The sequence below is a fragment of the Sphaerodactylus townsendi genome, linkage group LG11 (assembly GCF_021028975.2).
Source record: "Sphaerodactylus townsendi isolate TG3544 linkage group LG11, MPM_Stown_v2.3, whole genome shotgun sequence".
NCBI classification, from domain to species: Eukaryota; Metazoa; Chordata; class Lepidosauria; order Squamata; family Sphaerodactylidae; genus Sphaerodactylus; species Sphaerodactylus townsendi.
In genome coordinates, this window is record NC_059435.1 from 70,132,843 (window position 1) to 70,152,219 (window position 19,377).

The 19,377-nt window shown below is 47.4% G+C and overlaps 1 protein-coding gene across 3 annotated transcripts in view; it reads left to right on the top strand.

Annotated features, from left to right (window-relative positions):
• Positions 1-2,744: 2,744 nt before the first annotated feature.
• The window catches only part of PRKAG2 (protein kinase AMP-activated non-catalytic subunit gamma 2), a 204,721-nt gene continuing 188,088 nt past the window's right edge, over positions 2,745-19,377 (top strand). The window contains exon 1 of one of the 3 annotated variants that reach the window (XM_048510352.1): positions 2,745-3,440. In XM_048510352.1, the coding sequence (XP_048366309.1) occupies positions 3,342-3,440 (99 nt within the window). In that variant the 5' untranslated portion in view covers positions 2,745-3,341. The remainder of the gene's footprint in view (positions 3,441-19,377) is intronic. The other 2 variants (XM_048510351.1, XM_048510353.1) reach the window with 2 other exon arrangements.

Consider the following 19,377-nt stretch of genomic DNA (forward strand, 5'->3'; position numbering starts at 1 on the left):
AATAAGTTTGAAATGCAGAAATATGCTTTCTGTGACATGGATGTAAATAACATCACCTGATCTTCACTGTTGAGCAACTGGATGTTAAAGGGACACCTATAGGAACAGGTCAAAAGCTGGCAATCCTATGGGCAGAAAAGGTCACCAACCTCCAGGTGGGGGCTGGAAATCTCCTGGAATTCCAACTGATCTCCAGACTGCAGAGATCAGCTCCCCAGGATAAAATGGCTGCTTTGGAGGGTGGACTCCATGGTATTCTACCTGACTGTGGTCCCTCCTCTCCCCAAAGCCCACCTCTCTGATCTCCACCCCACTCCCAAAGTCTCCAGGAATTTCCCAACCCAGAGCATATAGCTCTCTAGCAGCAAGGAATCATCTCTTCCTTTGTGCCCATTTTTGTTCATATGTGCTCTTGATTGTGCTCCTATGCCTTATTTTCTTTTACAAAGTTTTGATTGTTCATGTTGAAAATCAGGGTGTGTGTACATAAAACTAATCTGTTTAGAATTTTTTAAAAACCCTGCCCTTCCTCCAAGGAGCTCTCTCCCTTCCTCCGTGCCCCTGACAATGACCCTTTGAGGTAGGTGTGACTGATAGTGGCTGGCCCAAGGTGAGCTTCAGATTCTAGCCCAACACACGCACACACATACACATAGAGCTTTTCAATACACACTGTGCAAATACATAATATTTCTGGAATAGGAGCCCCATGACACAAAGTGGGAAGCTGCAGAAGTTTTGCTCACAACCTGAGTTCAGTCCCCACAGAAGTCAGTTTCAGGAAGCCAGTTCAAGGCAGACTCAGCCTTCTATCCATCTGGGGTTGGCCAAATGAATACCCAGCTTGATGGGGGTAAAGTGCAGATGACCGGGGAAGGCCATGGCAAACCACACTGTAAGCATAGTCTGGATCAGGTATGACCTTTACCTTTTAAATTTCAAATAAAAAGCCTGGACGGTAAACTTGTGTATCAAATATGTTCTCCTTTCTCCCAGGGTGTTTATTTGGTTTCCAAAGTCTACTCAACTGAAAAATGGCTCTCTTCTGCTGTTGAGCCAGCATGGTAGAGTGGTTAAAAGCAGTGGACTCTAATCTGGAGAACTGGGTTTGATTCCCCACTCTTCCACATGGGCCAGTCACAGTTCTCTCTGAACTTTCTCAGCCTCACCTACCTCACAAGGTGTCTGTTGTAGGGAGAGGAAGGGAAGGCATTTGTAAGTCACTTTGAGACTCCTTGCAGGACCTGAATGTGGGCTATAAATCCAAACTCTTCTTCTCCACTTCTTAAACAGGATTCAAACCACAGAATGCGCAATAGAGATTCCAATAAATTTGTGGCCCATTATGCATGGAGCACTTACCCCAAGGCTCTTCACTTCACAGTGGGATCTCCTTGTATTTCTCCATTTACACATGAGGAAGTGCCCCACTGCCTGCTATGCGGCTTGCAGTCATTTTGCCTACCCCCACTTCCAGGTTGCTTGCCAGATTGCCGCTTTTGTTAAAAGCCCTTTTATTTTTTAATCATTTTATGTTGCCATTATTACTGCGATGACACAGTGTTAAGTTTTGTGTTTGTAAAAAACTCCCATCAAGAGAGGAGCGGAAACACTAAAGCCGAGAAAACCATTGGGGTTTGTGTGCTGTCAGGAACTGCGTGGCTTCTGGGATCTGCCAAGCGTAAGCATGAGCGTGTCTGTAATCAAAACTCTGCCCAAAGGAAAAGTACCCTCAATGCAGGACAGAGCACCAGTTTATAATCAGCCCGTCACATGTGTGATGTTGCCCACACCTAAAGCTTGCCATAGGCTGAAGGACAATTGCTGATCTTTAAAAACAACGATCAGCAGATGGATCTTCATTGTTCAGCCGTGCCCAAGAAAATCGACGCTGCCGTTTTGTAAAGGGGTGGTTTCGTTTCCAAGAGCACCCCTTTCGCTTTCGCTACTAGCGGAGTAGCTTCGGCTCTCGCGAGGCTCCGACTGCGCCCTCTACCGGCCGTCGGCGTTTATGGCAGCGGGAAGGTTGTTATTAAAGACGGGGATTTCGCAACTGTCTACTACGCCCACAGGGGACATAAAGAGGTTCCCAGCGCAGTCGTTGCAAGAGCTACGCCGGGCGGAACCATGACCTATGCAGAACGACTCCAGCATAAACACGTAGAAAGCAACGGGATGTCGCCGGGAATAGAACTGCCTAGGACTGCCAGCTAACCGAATCCTTGAATGCCTGTGCTCATGTCTGCGCGCAGTGCAATACGATGCACTGCAGAAAATGCAATACCGTGCAGAGCAATGCAACCCCCCCTCCCCCATTAGCACGAGAAATCACCACTGCCGCACGATAGCCCCAAGGCCAGCTCGCCTCCTCCTTCCTCCCGGCCCCCTTCCCTCCGAGCTGCCTCCTGCCACGAGAGCCTCAAGCGAGGTCCTCGCCAGGAATGACCCAGGCCTGATGCTGCAGGGATGCCCTGGGGGGCTCTGCCGAGCGCTGGGCGTGGGAAGCGCGCCGGGGGGGGGGGGCGTGGGCGCGCGCCGCCCCGGGCCCTGCGCGGAGAAAGTTGCCTCGCCAGGTTTTGCACTTCCTGTTTAGCCGCCGCCTCTCCGCGATTGCGAAGGGAGAGGTGCGCCAACCCGCCCCCCCCCCCTCCCTGCGAAGGCTGGGTCGGGCCGCCTCTCCCCCTGGCCCAGCCCTTCGCCAGAGGCTGTCAGTGTCTCTTTGCAAAGCCCGAAAAGGGAACCACCGCGCGGCCGAGCACCTCCTTCCTCTCCCCGCCGAGCTTGCGTTGCAAACTGCAGCTGCCCGGAGAGTCCGCTTCGCAGAGAGGAAACCCGCTTGCAGCCCGCATGGCGCGGCTCCCTCCGGACTGAGCCTCGGGAGGGCTTTGAAGACGCGCCCTAAGCCCCGGATCCGGATTGGCTCTACAAAGGGGAAGAGTCGGCCCGTTTGCTTGACTGGGGCGGTTTTATTTTTGCAAACGCTCCTCGTGCGGTGCAAGAAGGCACCTTTCTCCGCCGCTCCCGGGCAAAGAGGGAGGAAACTTTTGGAAGTGGGGAAAGGTTGGCTGCAAGCCCGGCGCCCCTTAGCTCTTTGAAACGTTTTCCAAAGGCCCGTGAGCGAACATGCTTATGGATGAGGAAAAGGGGGCACCTTGAGGCTTGTGCCTGATCTGTCCGTGGGGTGGGGGGTGGGGGGCTCTTTGGATCTCGTCTCCTTCAAACCCCACGTTTGGCCTTCAAAAAAAAAGCCAGACGCTCCCAGGGGGGAGAAGTTGGCACAGCAGCCTCGCTGCGGGGGGCTCCGGTGGGCACCCTCGGACCGTCGAGGAGCGGGTCGAGACATGGGCAGCACGGCCATGGATGCCAAGAAGAAAGATGCTGCTGCCGGCGGCAAGAAAAACTCGGGCCAGAAGAAGCGCATGCTGCATGTCCACATCCCGGTGAGTGCGCCGCGCCCAGCGTCACACGCCCCCTGCTTCCGGCCAATGGCCAGCCTTTGGCAAGGCGATGCTCTGGTCTGACCTAGGAGGGCTTGGGGGAGCTTTTCCTAGTCCCCTTCCAGCACACTTTTGCAGCAGGCTCTTCTGCAGCGACAGGTTGAGGGAGGGGAGGGGCAGGGCGGGAAAGGAATTCACACCTCCCCCCAGTCCCACCTGGAGGCTGGCATCCCTCATTCTGGAGGGCGACGAGGCAAGGCGTTTAAACTCAGGATTCTACAGCACGTTGCTACTGGTGCGGAACCCTGAGTTTGTACGCCCCGCCTCTTTGGGCTCCGTGCAGTTCGTCCTCCAGATTTACAGATGCCAGCCTTCAGGATCTTCCAGAGTTACAGCTCATCTACAGAGATCACATCCCCTGGAGAAAATGGCTGCTGTGGAGAAGGCCACTATGGTATTGCATCCTACCAAGGTCCGTCTCCCAAGCTCCATCCCCAAATGTTCCAACCTAGATCTGGCAACCCTATTCCTCATCTCCTGCCAGTGGCCTGGATCAACTAGCAATTGTGGAAAGGATGACTGCCTCAGCCAGCTTCTCAGACTTCTGATGAACTGGATTCTGTGCCTGGTTTGAGAAGTTTTGCCATGTCATACATAAAGGATTTGGGGAGAGGAGGAGAGAGAGGGTTTTGCTGTCATCCTACAACTCTGTTTCTAATTTCCAAATAGAAAATCTTGCCTCTCTTGGGTGCTCTTAAACCCACATCCGCAAAAATGGCCTATCAGAGACTCCAAAGCCAGCAAGAAAGAATCCTAGGTCTTAAACGGGAGATCTCAGTTGGCAAAGCTGCTGTCAAAATCTGGTATCCTTTCAGTTCAGAGCATGGGTGACTTCTACTCTGTAGAGTTTAAGAATATTTACTGGGCAGTGAATCCCATCGAACTCAGTGGTGCTTGCTTTTGAGAAAACATGCTTAAAGTCTCAAAAGGACTGAGCTGAACTTGACCTCTTGGGGAAGAAGGGTTCGCTTGGCTAAGCACAAAGAAAGTGTTCCTCTGTTCAGGCCAGAACGTAGGATTCGGTCATTCAGACTTCGTTGTCTATCATGCACAGGATCACACCCACGTTAGCCCTATTGACAACATACATACTAAAATGAATGGTGGTTCATTCACATAAATAGGCCCTGGAAGATAGGAAAAGGTCCATTCTTGGCAAGGCAGTGAAAAGGTGTGATGTGGTACCTCGGTTGCATGGCATGGTCTCAAGTTTGTGACATCGGACAGCCACGCCCCAGGCCGAAGGAAAAACTCACAGGGCATGTCCAGCGTGAAACTAGGACAGGTGGCATTACAATACTCTGTATTTATTTGCTTAAAACATTTCTCTGCTGCCTTTCTACCCGGGTGACAAACACTGAAGCATTACAACATTTCAATGTTAAAACGAACATCCAGACATGAAAGCAGCATGTAGAATATAAATATATGCAAAACATGTAAACAATTAAGTGAAACGTATAAGGACACATAACAACACACCCAGGGGAAGAGGGTGGTAACGATTAGCGGGGGGATGCCAACAAAACAAAAATAGAGAGTGGCCGACCAATCTCCTTGGGGAGGGAGCTCCACAGTTTAGGGGCCATGACTGAAAAGCGTGGGCACAGCAGGTGTGGGCACAGCAGGTGTCCAAGAATCTTGCAGCGGGTAGTGCAGATCGGCAGCATGCTGGAGTTGGATGTCTGAAGTGGAGCATGTTTAAACGAATTGTAATTTGGAAAGCACTGACAATAACATGCCTGGAGATCTGGGAGCAAGCTGTGGCTTCTCCTGCCTACCTGCAGAGCGTGTATTGCTTACTAATAGATATGAGCGAAGTGCTGGAGGAGAGAGCAAGCATGCTTATCTCCAGATCTTACATTTTGGCCAAAGAGCCAGAAGAGAATTGCCACCAACAATTCACATTGGGCTTGATCCAATGACAAAGGGAGGGGAAACTGCGCCCAGGACATGAACTGCCCATGCGCTCCCTCCCGTCCCGTTTCCAAAACGCCCCCAACACGCCCACCCTCAACAGGCCCACACCCCTGACACGTGACTGCAATGGCAGTGCCCAGGGTGAGCCGCCCCTGATGTTCCCATTGCAGCTCCACCTCTGGCTCGATCACCTCTTCTTTCCCGGCCTTACGCGATTTGTCCGGTTTTATGTCTCGTTTTAAGACCTGCTCTGTCCTGTATTTTGTTTTATTTTTTATTAATATGCCTAATAAAGGTCAGTTGAAGTTGAATTCACATTAGGGATTTGGGCAAGTTTTGTGATCCTCGGATTCTTACCAGTTACCACGTGAACACTGAGAAGGGACAGCTGTTCCACAGGCAGACATGTATGGTGACACTCCATGTGCCTCAACCGGACGCCCAATAGACAAGATCACATCCACCTGATTCTGTACCAATTAGCAGTTTCCCTTTGGACTTTGTTATTAGCACAAATTAGGATCTTGGCTTGACACAAACATCCACTGGAGGATTGACATGGGGAGAGGAGAAGCCTGCTTTTTGAACCATTTTTTTGTTGCCCTGCATCTAAGGATGATTAGGATAGCTTTAAAAGGGGCTTGGACAGATTTATGGAGGAGAAGTCAATTTATGGCTACCAATCTTGATCCTCTTTGATCTGAGATTGCAAATGCCTTAACAGTCCAGGTGCTCGGGAGCAACAGCCGCAGAAGGCCATTGCTTTCACATCCTACATGTGAACTCCCAAAGGCACCTGGTGGGCCACTGCGAGTAGCAGAGAGCTGGACTAGATGGACTCTGGTCTGATCCAGCTGGCTTGTTCTTATGTTCTTATGTTCTTATGATTGGGGAAGGGGTAGAAAGTAACTGATGTATAAAATTAATATGGGTCTGGGGCCCTTCTGAGTGCACAAGGTTGCTGGAGCACGATTGTTGGTGCATGGTTGTTGGTGCCTGAGCATCCGCCTTGCAAGACGGCAGGTTGGAGTCGCAGTAGTGGCAGGGTTAGACTGATGAATCAGCATTGCGTGGTCTACGTGCTTCCTGTCCCAAAACAACAAATGGTTTTGTGGCAGTGGGGAAGTTCTTTCTCTGTTGTGCACGCTTCTCAGGTGCTGGTGTTCTGGCTGTGGGTAGGGCAATTTGAGCAATAGCAGATAGCCCCTCTCCTTTCCCCCAAGAGCAAGAATCCAATGGTCCAAGAAGCCAAGAGAGCAGAGGTCACTAAGGCTCATTCCGCACATGCAGAATAATGCACTTTCAAACTGCTGTCAGTGCTCTTTGAAGCTGTGCGGAATAGCAAAATGCACTTGCAAACAGTTGTGAAAGTGGTTTGAAAACGCATTATTTTGCGTGTGCGGAAGGGGCCTAAGAGTATACCAACTGAAAGGGAGCTGGAGTTGGCTTTACCTCCTGGTGTGGTATAGTGGTTAGATCTGTGAGACTCGGGTTTATTGTTATTATTTATTTATTTGATTTAATACCCTGTCCTTCCTGGCCAGAACTGGGCTCGGGGCAGCTAATGTACGTATTTTAAAATGCAATTAAAATAATGTCAGTGAATATATAATTAAAATATTCCCATGGCGATTTGGATGACTTAACCCACATCATTCCCAATTCCCACCCTAACTTCATAGCTCTTGTGGGTTGCTGGGGGCGGAGGGGGGGGGGCGCAGACATCAGCCAGGGGGCCGGGCTGACTCTGTGGACTGGCTGTCAATTATAAGTCTGGTAGAATAATTCGGTCTTACAGGCCCAGTGAAATTGACTTAAATCTTGAATCCTCACTCTGCTATTGGAAGCTGACTGGGTGATTTTGGGCTGGTCATTCTCTCTCGGCCTAACCTACCTCATAGGATAGCTGTTAGCATAAAATGGAGTAGGAAGCACAGTGTTGTGAACTGCTTTTGGTCCTTATGAGGAGAAAAGTGGAGTATAAATATATAAACAAATTTTGGGGTTCTAATCTGATTTCTTTAATGACAGCCAGGTACACTAAATAAAACTGGAGGATTGCATCTGTGCCACCTTACTGTTCTTTGTAATGAAAATACAGACCTAGGTAATGTCCAGTGTATAATTTACAATGGTTTTAACCTTTCATTTCCACCTCACCTTTCTCCCCAGTGGGGACCCAAGGTGGCTTCCATAATTCTCCTGTCCTCCATTTTATCCTCACAAACATCCTGCAGGGTAGGTTAGACTAAAAGTGGGAGATTGGCCTAAGATCACCCAGCAAACTTTCATGGCAGAGAGTGGCTATTTGAACCTGGGGACTCCCAGATGCCAGGGGCGGATGCAGGGGGGTAAGGGGGGCAGGCACCCCAGGTAGTGGACAGAGAAGGGGCAGCTGCAGGAGGTGGGGGAAGTTTAATGGCCTGAAAGAGTTGGCTTATTCCAAAACATGTATTCCCCCATTCCCCCAATTAGGCTGCTGGTAGGTGTGGGGGAGGAGTGGAAGATCCCCAGTCTCAGAGGTGAACACGAAAACTCCTCAGGCCTCAAAGAGGAGTCATAGCCCTTGGTAAGGCAGAAGCTGTAAATGTTAGGCGGGCGAGACTACGGTGAACAAAGATCAGGGGGAGCTGAAGATTCCTGAGGAGATGTTCAAAGATGTCAGGTCCTATGCAGGGGAAGACATAGACACCCAAGACACCTTCCTTGGCCTTGCCAATCTCTTCCTCCTCCTCCCAGCTGAGGCCGCCTCCACTCTTCCATCTGCAGGATGGAGGTCTGATTTCTTGTCTGCCCAACCCCTCCTTTCAAAGACCACACATTGACAGTAGCCATGGTAGGTTTCTGGGGGGATGGGCCTTCTGCAGTCTTCAGCATTTCCTGGCGTTATTGCTTTTCCAGCGAGTCTTTTCCAGCAACTACAGTAGCTTCAGGTCAGTTATTTTATTTATTTTTTTATTTTTATTTTTTCAATTTATATACCGCCCGATCCCCGAAGGATTATTATTAATTAACAGCTCATAGAGACCAACGTAATTTATTTTATTATTTGAAAGAGTTGTTGATTATATGCGTTACAATCATCTCGTACTTTTGCCCCCCTTCAGACCAAATGTGAATCCAGCCCTTCCAGGCCCTTTAACCACCACACCATGGTGTTGGCGATAGTAATGCAGCTTGGGCAGTTGCACCTGGCGGGACTTATGAAGGTGTCTGCTGTGCAGAACAGAGGGACAGTTTTGTGCCGTTCTGCAGAGAGACAACCTAGTTTTGAGTTGACTCTCCTGCTGCTGCTGAGCCTCCTCAGGTTCAGAGATATAAGAAAGTTCCGAGGTACCTATTTGCGATTTACTTTTGGAGAAGAAAAAAGTCCTGTGATGTTCTATAGACTTCTGCGCTTTTCCCGCATAACAACTAAGTCCTGATTCACAAATGCAGGGGAATGCGTTGGCAATGAGGCAGAAGAATAGACTGTACCATTTTAGATTGCTGGGGGAAGGCCAAGGAGGATCGCATTTTGTAGCGCTCCCCCTGAAAGTTCCCAGCAAGCATGCCAAAGAGAAAAAAGAGCAGGGGGAGCATTTCTCCTGCTAGGCTGGTTTTCTGACACCCCCCGCCCCTGTGCAGAGCAACTGCAGTCTACCCCCTGCAGTTGGAAAGGGCCCTGTTCTGTTACCTCTGTATTCTCCCTCAACATTCTCTTGCATGTGTGAACTGGACTTAATCTTTTGTCTTCAGCACTGTACAAGACCAAGGTCTTTTTTCCTACCCAAAATGGGCACACAGAGAGATGCTCTAGGTGGCTGCTCTCCAGTTTTAGGAATTTGCTTCCCATGGAAACTTGGCAAAGCTGAGGCCCATTTTCCAGAGTCCGTTGCTAGACCTTTGTCTTTGGAAGAGTTTTCAGAAGCCATGATTAAGCCTGCACGGGAAAAGTTTAATTGGGGTTTTAATTTAATCAGTTTTTACAGCTTTACTTGCCATAGATGGCACTAGCAACATGCCTGCCAAATTTGACTGGGGGAGGGACGGAAAGTTCTAGCTATTCTCCCCCTTCACACACACCCACTTGTTCTTGCCATCTGCCTCCCTCCTCTGGCCCCTGTGGAAATCACAAAAACATCTGAATGCATCCACCCATAGACTAGGCAGTGGTCTTTATATACTTAGGGATTCTCCTAGTAATGTACAATTTTTTTTGTAAATTAACAAAAATAAACAATCCCAGTGAGGTGTTCAATGTATTGTCGAAGGCTTTCACGGCCAGATCCAACTGGTTGTGGGCTTTCCGGGCTGTGTGGCCGTGGTCTGGTAGAGCTTGTTCCTAACATTTCGCCTGCATCTGTGGCTGGCATCTTCGGAGTGGACACAGTGTGTAACAGACTTCTCTCTGTGATATACCTCTGAAGATGCCAGCCACAGATGTAGGTGAAACATTAGGAACAAGATCTACCTGACCACAGCCACACAGCCCGGAAAACCCACAACAACCAGTCCCAGTGAGGACTGAGCATGCTGCAGGGGGCATGACATTTTGAGAGCTCTTAAGAATCCATTAAAGGTGGAAAAAAAGGAGGAAAGAGAACTATAGGATTCTGCTGGAAAAGTTTATTGGGGTGGGGGAGAATTTCCACATTGTTCCCATCTTCTGAACTCCCTGTGCGTCTCCCTTCCTGTGCGCAAGAAGAACTGATCTAAACTCCAGCAGAATGGTGTCTGGAAAGAATTCCATCTTCAAAAACTTGGTCTGTTTCTTTAGCCCTCTGTCTAAAGGAAAGCATTTTTCTTTTAAAACTAAACAGTAAAGTTATTTTTGATCTCAGTCTCAACACGTAACTACATTGAGATAAATATTTTGAAGTTGACATTCTTATGTTCTTTCCAGACATATTCTTATTGCATCATAAATGCAGTAGTTGCAATATTATGCAATATTTCACAATAAATGTAGTTGGCACTTATTTGCGATCAAGCAATTTGTTGTCAAACATCTTACCCTCAGTTTGTGCTTCCTGGAAAAGCGGGACAAAGTTGCATTTTCTTGGCAGGCAAATGGCAATATTTTGTTACTGGTAAAATTCCTCTTCCCTTCCCCGACTGTTAACAGAAGTGTTGATTGTGATGTCTGTGTCAAATTGGCTTGGCATAGTCGGAGGTCATCATTGCTCAAGAGTTTTGGTGCAGTGACTTTCACTGTGTCATTTTTACACAGTGAGCTGTTCTTGTTCCTGCCTCCTTGCAGTAAAATAACTTATTGGATCCTGATGTACGGAGATGCTCAGGGTCGATCCCTGCGTTTGCTGCTAGCTTTGCAGTTCATAGAAACCTTATCCAGGTCAAATGCCATTTGCCGATCCTAGCAAAGTTCCCATAAAAATTGCAAATACCACTGGGGGGAAAAAAGAGGATTTGACTCTGTTAAGAGGACATCACTCCAAACTATGGTTAAGGAAGCTTAACTATACTTCCTCATAATGTCTGAACTGGGAACCATGATTTGCAATTGCAGACCAGAAGCCGAGGCTGTAGGCTTGCAAACTAGGGTTTGCACTAGCTGTGGCTTGGTTTAATGACTGAATTGATATCCCACAGTTTTATTCTTTTTATTAATTAGAATATTTATACTATACCTTTACTCTTGGCTCAAGGCTTTTTGCAAGTAATAATTAAAACATTACAGATGAAAAGAATCCCCTGATACCTTCCCAAAGATGCCTGCTGCCCAAGCCTTGCCTGAGCCTTTCAGTCTTTCCAGGCATACTTAAAAGACCAAGATTATATAAAACCCAAAGACAAACCATGGTTTACCTATTGGATGTTTGGGTGCTCCAACCATGGTTTGGGATCTCAGCCATGGCTTAAGCAAATCATCTGATCTGCCGAATGTCTGAATTGAACCAATGCCTTTTTCACAAACTGGCTACTGTATCATTGGCACTGGAGATGCGTCAGGTGCTTGAAAGTAAAATGAGTCTCTGTCTAAAAAGTTTTCTTAAGGAGCAGCAGTGGCGTAGGAGGTTAAGAGCTCCTGTATCTAATCTGGAGGAACCGGGTTTGATTCCCAACTCTTCCGCCTGAGCTGTGGAGGCTTATCTGGGGAATTCAGATTAGCCTGTACACTCCCACACACGCCAGCTGGGTGACCTTGGGCTAGTCACAGCTTCTTAGAGCTCTCTCAGCCCCACCTACCTCACAGGGTGTTTGTTGTGAGGGGGGAAGGGCAAGGAGATTGTAAGCCCCTTTGAGTCTCCTACAGGAGAGAAAGGGGGGGGATATGAATCCAAACTCTTCTTCTTCTTCTTCTTAAGTAGGTGTAGGAAATCCTGGATTTCTCTCCATACTGCACTCTCAGGGTTGGAGGACAGCTAAAGGGCAAAACACTTGCTTTACATTTAGCAGGTCCCTGGTTCAATCCTTGGTATCAACAGTTAATTAATTCAGTTTATTTACCCATTGAATTGTGTCACATATCCTGAGGCTCAAGGAGGCTGAACTGGATCTCAAATGTTGGGAAGGGCTTTTCTCTTCTTAAGATCTTTCCAGTGAGAGGGAGCAGACTGATTGATGATAAGGCATTTTGGAAGGTTCCTCAGCAAATGCTTGAATGTGAATATAGTGACTAGGATATGCTGAACCAAAAAAAAAAGCTTTAAAAAACTGTTTCACTGAACCCCCTAGCTCAATCTTCACCAAACTCGTTTAGTTTAAGGAGAGTCATTAGCAGCTATGCTGCAATTTTGGTGCCTCTAGCTTGAAAAACAGCCTCTCAGAAACCCATAAAGATCCCCCATTGACATAACATTGAGCTAAGTCAGAGCAGAGAATCACGCAGATAAATTTTTCCCAGCATAGGGAAACTATTGGAAAATCTTTCTGAGGCTCTGTGTGGGTTTGAGATAGAGGTACCGAATTTGCAGAATAGCTGCTAGTGACTATCCTTACAAGAACCTTCAAGTTTGGTGAAGCTTGGGTCTGGAGGTCCAATTTTATGAGGCCCCATTTTTCTCAACTGAAAACAATGGAGAATAAATGGGGTATCCTCTTTGAGGGCCCATAAAATTGGATCTCCTGACCCAATCTTTACCAAACTTCTAAGGGGAGGCACATGAAGCTATGCAGCAAATTTCGTCACCTCCTATCATTCACCCTGATTTATCCAGTATGTTCCTGTATGGAAGTGATTTTACACCTCTTTAGATACATTTATGGGTTTAGATTCAGCCAGTGAGTGCTTAAGATTTCCCCCTCCCCATTTCAATTTGGCCACCTTCATGTCAGCTTTCTTGTACTCTGGGGTGTTGTGCGGTTTCCGGGCTGTATGGCCGTGTTCTAGTAGCATTTTCTTCTGATGTTTTGTCTGCATCTGTGGCTGGCATCTTCAAAAGAAAATACACAATACCTGAGTGATTCCAGCCATGAAAGCCTTCGACAATTTCTTGTACTCTGTTTCTCCCACTTGGAGAGATGTGTGTTTGCAGGGAGGAGAGGTTATTGGTTGTCTAAGTGTACCCAGGCAACTTGGAGACACATGAAAAACCCAAGAAAAACTGAATGCTGTTGACTCTCAGGCCTGTGCCATGGTGGTGGTGAGCCATCTACTGCCACATGTAGGGCCACTGAAAAGACTCACAAGCCAGTATCGGTAATGGGTGTCCAAAAGGCAAATACTTAGGGCAGTGATGGCGAACCTTTGGCACGGGTGCCAGAGGTGGCACTCGGAGCCCTCTGTGTGGGCACGCACACACAGAGTTCGTCATGTGGGGGTCGTAAAATCACACACACACCCACACACACACATCTAGGCTGGCCTGGGCCACTGAGCACGACATGCATGCACCATGATGAGCAGGGAGGTCTCAGCTGGTGGGCCTGGTGCCTGTGGTCTGGGTGGCTTCTGCCCGAGGGGTGGGGGGTGCAGAGGAGGCAGAGATGCTAGAGAGGCACAGAGCGGTGCACACAGGACTTGCTGGAGGCTAGAGCAGGCTGTCCCCTGCTCCTGCGGGTGGGGCGGAGGAAGAGGGAGCCAACCAGTTTTTCTAAACTAAAACCTCAGCATTCAGGTTAAATTGCCAGGTTGACACTTTGCGATAAATAACTGGGGTTTGGGTTGCAATTTGGGCACTCGGTCTCAAAAAGATTCGCCATCACTGACTTAGGGTGACAGGAGCTGTCTCTGGCCAGTTCTGCATAGGCTTGGACCAGTGCGTGCAGCAGTCTCGCATTTCCAGCCTCCTGTGATGAGGCTCTACATTTTGCTGTGATTGTGCAAGGAAAAAAACATTTTTTTTCTGCATTCTTTGATATTTGGTCCTTCTCTCCTTTCTTGACTGCTTTTAAGAGTGTTGCTTTGGCAATTTCTTTGGCATCTGTCAGCTCTGGAGGAGTTGTCAAGGGAGCCTTCACGGAAGTTATTTTTCCCACTCACGCTTGTTATCTTACAGTTAGATCATACTTCATTATTCAGATGTGGAATGCTTCCTGGATTCTTAAACTGACAGGCAAAAAATGTGGTAGGGAGGGGAACACTCAACAGGTGAGCAAGATCCGAGTCCAGCTGCTCCGTAAAGATCAACCAGATCTCCAGCGTGTAGGTTTCAAGAGTCATAACTCCCTTCTTCCGATACCTTAGCCTCTCAGAAGCTTATACTATATAAACCTTGATGGTCTGTAAGGAACTGCTGAGTCCAGATCTTGCTCCTCTACTGCAGGCCAGCCCAGCTGCCCACCTGAAACATTAAGAAGATGTTCTTTGAGTGGACTTCATTGCCAGAGGGGAGAGGTATGCTGGTTGCACAGTCCAAGATGGTATTCTGGGGGTCATAAGGGGGGACTATCGAGTGGAAGCATCCAGTGGGTATGGAAAACAGAAGCTGGAATACAAAGGACAAGGAGGGGACTTTTACAAAGTTTTCCTGAGACAGAATGTATTTGCTTACCTTTATATTAGCAATGTGGTTCTGTGATCAAATTAGAAAATCACCCTACACCAGTGGTGGCGAACCTTTGGCACTCCAGATGCTATGGACTACAATTCCCATAAGCCCCTGCCAGCATGGCCAAATGGCTGATGGGAATTGTAGTCCATAACATCTGGAGTGCCAAAGGCCATGCTGGAAGGGGCTGATGGGAATTGTAGTCCATAACATCTGGAGTGCCAAAGGTTCGCCACCACGGCCCTACACTTATAGCTCTACTTCATGGAGTACTAAAAATAACATGCAAAGTTTAATTTTAATAAAGTGCACACTTTGCACTTTCCTTTTAGAAGTCCATAAATTAGAGCCATAAGAGAAGGGTGATTTTCTAACGTGGTTCTATGAACAGTGGTGCCAGAGCACAGGTGTCAAACTCGCGGTCCTCCAGATGTTATGGACTACAGTTCCCATCATCCACTGCCAGTATCATGCTGGCAGGGATGATGGGAACTGTAGTCCATAACATCTGGAGGACTGCGAGTTTGACACCTATGTGCCAGAACGTGAAATATTTGGAATGACGCAAGGGATCCTGATGGATTGTGCTGCACCAGCTTAAAGGCTGCTGCACGTCAGTATTCGCCACCTTCACTCTGTATGACAATTGTGGTGCCATCAAATCACAATTGACTTCTGGCCCCCTGGGACTTTCAAGGCAAGAGATGAGCTGAGGTGGTTTGCCACAGCTCTGCATAGCAATCCTGGCCTTCCTTGATGTTCTCCCATTCAAGTACTAACCAGGACTGACCCTGCTTAGCTTCCAGATTTTGACAAGATTGGGCTAGTCTGGACTATTGGGCTGATTCTACATTGTTTAGTGCTGCACATATTGTAGAAAGCCGCAGTTCTCCAACCGTAGTAGACCAGGAGGAGGCGAGGAAGATGATAGGGTTACTCCTACCTAGGGATGACTTGGTGATGCTATAAAGCATTCCGCTTACCACAGAGAGAGCAGTATTGGCACAGGCCTTTGATGCCTGATACGTAGTTCTAATATTCAGAGTGATTCATACAGTCCTTTTGATGTGCATCTCCAAGCTATTTGGAGCACATCTTCCCAGAAAACTGCTAGGTTGATCTTTATTGTGATCTCCCTTTTGCATCATAATTCCTATGGGGAGCAGAGAACAGGGCCAGCAACCTTGTGGCTGGGAAGAAGTTTTTAAGCAGGTTTTCCGGCTCCAAAATTGTGTCCTGTGACCCATGCTTGCTACTCTTCGTCATAATGTTTTGCATTTGCCTAATGTTTTGCATTTAAAGAGTTCAAAATACTCCTGTCTGTCCGCAGTCCTTACAACAGGACTAAAAATTAGACCTGTAAAGTTGTTTTAGTACGGCAGGTGTGGGCGTGGGGCATCTGTGGCCTTCTTTAGGTCACCGACCGGAGTTTATGGCAGTCTGAGAATTGGAGTGGGGCTCTTTCTCCATCCTCCCCTATCAGCCCCTTGGCAAGAATGGCACCGCACCAAAACAAATTTGTAAAAATGGGACCCTGTGTAAGTTCCTAGAAGCCTGGTGCGGGTGTGCTTCTTTCTGTGCCCCGCTTTAGCCGTGCATATCCTGAAAATCAGGGGTGGGGGAAAACCCTCTGGCTATGAATCAGAACAAACCTCCTCAACTGGTTTTGGGCTTCTGCCATATGAGTCCTGTCGCTTGCTGTAGGGAAGGCTGCTGAATCATTCCACGCTGCTCTTTGTGCGTCTGCGTGTGGGTGTCCCTGCCAGCTCCAGTGTGCCAAAGCCCTAAGTAAGCCTTCAGGCTTGCAGATTCTGTCTTGCGCTAAGACCCTGAATCAGTTGCTTAATCATGCTCCCACCTCTGTGAAGCAGAGTCTTGTTGTGTTTATCCAGGTTTATAATGACAGCTTGGCAGCCTTCGGAATGGTATGCGGCTTCTGCGCTGGAATTTGGTGCTAAGGCCTAAAAACAGAAACAAACAAGCCTTGGTGCTGAGTCTAGTGTGCGAGGGCTTGTCCAGGCATTTGCTTCCTGCATTTCTGGTTTGGCTTCATGTCAAAAAATGTGCAACCTAACAAGACTGAAGGCCTGATTGCACTAGGGTTGCCAACTCTGAGTTAGGGAATTCCTGGAGATTTGGGGGCGGAGCCTGGGGACAGTGGGATTTGGGGCGTGGAGGGACCTTGGCAGGGCATAATGCCCTACAGTTCACCCTACAGAGCATCCATTCTCTCTCCAGGGGAGCTGGTCTCTGTGATCTGGAGACCAGTTGGAATTCCAGGGGATCTTCAGGATCTGCCGGGAGGTTGGCAGTCTTAAGCTGCACCTTGTGAGATGTTTGGGCTGATTTGCTCTGCAGTTCCTAGAATGTCACCATAGATGCCATCCCATTCCATTTTGAATCCCACTCCTCAAATGACCCAGGGCAGGGGTGGGGATTGCCAGAGGCTGCTGGGCAAATGATCAGCCTAGTTGTTTCAGTTCAGGAAAATGGAAAGAGGGAGGGATCTAAGTACCCTCCCCTGCAAGACCATGGAAACCCTCTTGCAAGGGAAGCACCCCACCCCATACCGTTCTTGATCTGGGCCTTTTTCATATAAAGTTGTTTACAATGTATCTTGTCGCCGAATGCTGCTTTTCTTTCTTTTTATTCTGCACGTTTCCCCCTCTATTTTGTCCTGGAAATGTTTTCCCTTAATTTTTTTGTCCATTGTTTTCTTGAATACTTTTACTGTGATTTTTAAAAATCTGTTTCCTACCCAACTTCCCTTGAGCATGTGATCACGTTGAAAGGGTCTTTATTTCTCCACCCCACCAAACACCTGGCCCTTTTCCATGCCCCTGAGTCGTTGCCCAACCTCCTCTTCAGTCATTTTCTCCTCCTCCTCTGCTTTCAAAAATAATATTTAATATTTTTCCCCTATCACAGTAATGTAACTTTAGGGCACAGACACAAAGCAGGTAGATTGTAGTTTCTTCAGGAGAGAAGCCAGCAAAGGTTAGTCATGACTTCTTGTAAGTTCAGGAGAAAGTCAGCATGGTGTAATCATGGTTAAGAGCCTCTGACTCTTATCTGGTGAACCAGATTTGTTTCCCCACTCCTACACATGAAACCTGCTGGGTGACCTTGGGCTAGTCTCAGTTCTCTCAGAACTCTCTCAGCCCCACCTACCTCACAAGGTGTCTGTTGTGGGGAGGAAGGGAAGGAGTTTGTAAGCCGCGTAGAGATTCCTTACAGGAGAGAATGGTGGGGTATAAATCCTTCATCATCATCACTGCAGGCCTTACATCCACATAAGCATGCGTAGCAGTTGTGTTGTGTGTTGCAGGGTCCATTGCAATTAACATGATCGATTAGTCACTGCAAAATCCTGCATAGGAGAATCAAATGGGATTTGGCTAATTTTTGTTGAAAGAAATACTTTCAGAACATGTTATTATAACACTTAAAGTGTTCGATTTTTCTAATGGGAGTTCAGCGGGATATTTTTCAGGATGCTTAGTGGTTTATTGATTTTATGCCCCTAGCTTGTTTTGAATTGCTTGTTGCTTTCTTTATCTTTATAATCTATGATGCGGTATGATTTTATGGCATTGGTTTTACTTGTACGCCCCTTTGAGCAGGCGTCTGGAGAGACAGCATATGAATTCCCTGAATATATACTCGATGCTTTAGATGCAAGCCGGAAGAGGTAACCCCCCTCCCCACACAAACTAATCTGCTTAACATTTTGGGGACTGTTGCTACATAGGCAGAAGACTAGCTTAGAATAATTTCAAGGCTCGGGATTCAAATCCAATTAGAAAGCAACAAGATATTTGGGATATGAGTTTTCAAGAATCAAAAGCTCCGTTGGTCAATCTGATGAAGGGAGTTTTAACTTTAATGTTGAAGACTTTCATGGCTGGAATCATCTGGCTGTTGTGGTTTTTCTGGGTTGTGTGACTCTGGTTTGGTAGTTTTTGCTCCTAACGTTAGGAGCAAAAACTACCAAACCACAGGCCACACAACCCAGAAAAACCACAACAGCCAGGAATTTTGACTCTCAAAAGCTCATACTCTGAAATCTTGTAGGTTTCTAAGCCACTGCTGGATTTGAATCCAACTCTTTGACTACAGACCAACTTGCTTTCCCTTGGAAACCATTTTCATGGCTCAAGTACACAATAAGAAAAAAGTCTTGGCCTGGATGTAAAGTTCTGCTCTGCTGGTTGTCCAGGGTTAGCTTTATACTTGTGTTTCTGGAGCAACAGATGTATAGTAAGTTGAACTTCAGGTGAGTTTCAAAAACTAGTCGAGCATTATGGTGCCTAGAAGGAGAGTAAATGCATTGCAGAAACAAATAAAGCTCATGAAATGGAAAGAGTTCTGAAACATGGGTGTTATGTGGAAACATGTTTTTATTTAATGGAATCTCAAGGAGTTAACGTACACATTTTTATGAAGGTGTGATTCATGTTGTTGATAGTTATTTTTGTAACTGTGAGCTTCATTGGGGGACAGGGAGAATTGTTTGTGGTTATGGCCATCTATCTCTTCCTGTAACACATTTGGCTGAGGTAACATTCCAGTTTTTCTTCTTTCTCCCCCTCCTTGTTGAACATTAGAACTGCAACTATCCTCAGTGCACTGACTGAGTAAGGGCATGGTAAGGGAGGCAGCATGGCTTAGTAGCCGAAGTGCTGCAGGGTGACTGGAGAGTGCTGAATATGGCCTTCTGCTCAGCTGTCGGGCTCAGTGGGTGACTGGAACAAAATGTCCTATCCCTTTAATTTAGGCTCAATGGAATGATATCTACACCTTTGTGTCCATTTCCACACATTAAGCCTCTATAAAAGAAGGCCGGTTGGCGACCCTAGGAGTTGTTCTTGGGACAGTCTCTCACTGTCTCTCCTCACGGCCTACCCCAGAGGGTTGCTGTGATAATAAAATGGAGGGGAAGGAGAATCATGTAAGGTGCCTTAATGGGAGGGTGGGGTTAAACATGAGACGAACAGTCCTTGATGAGTTATCTAGCATCAAAAAGA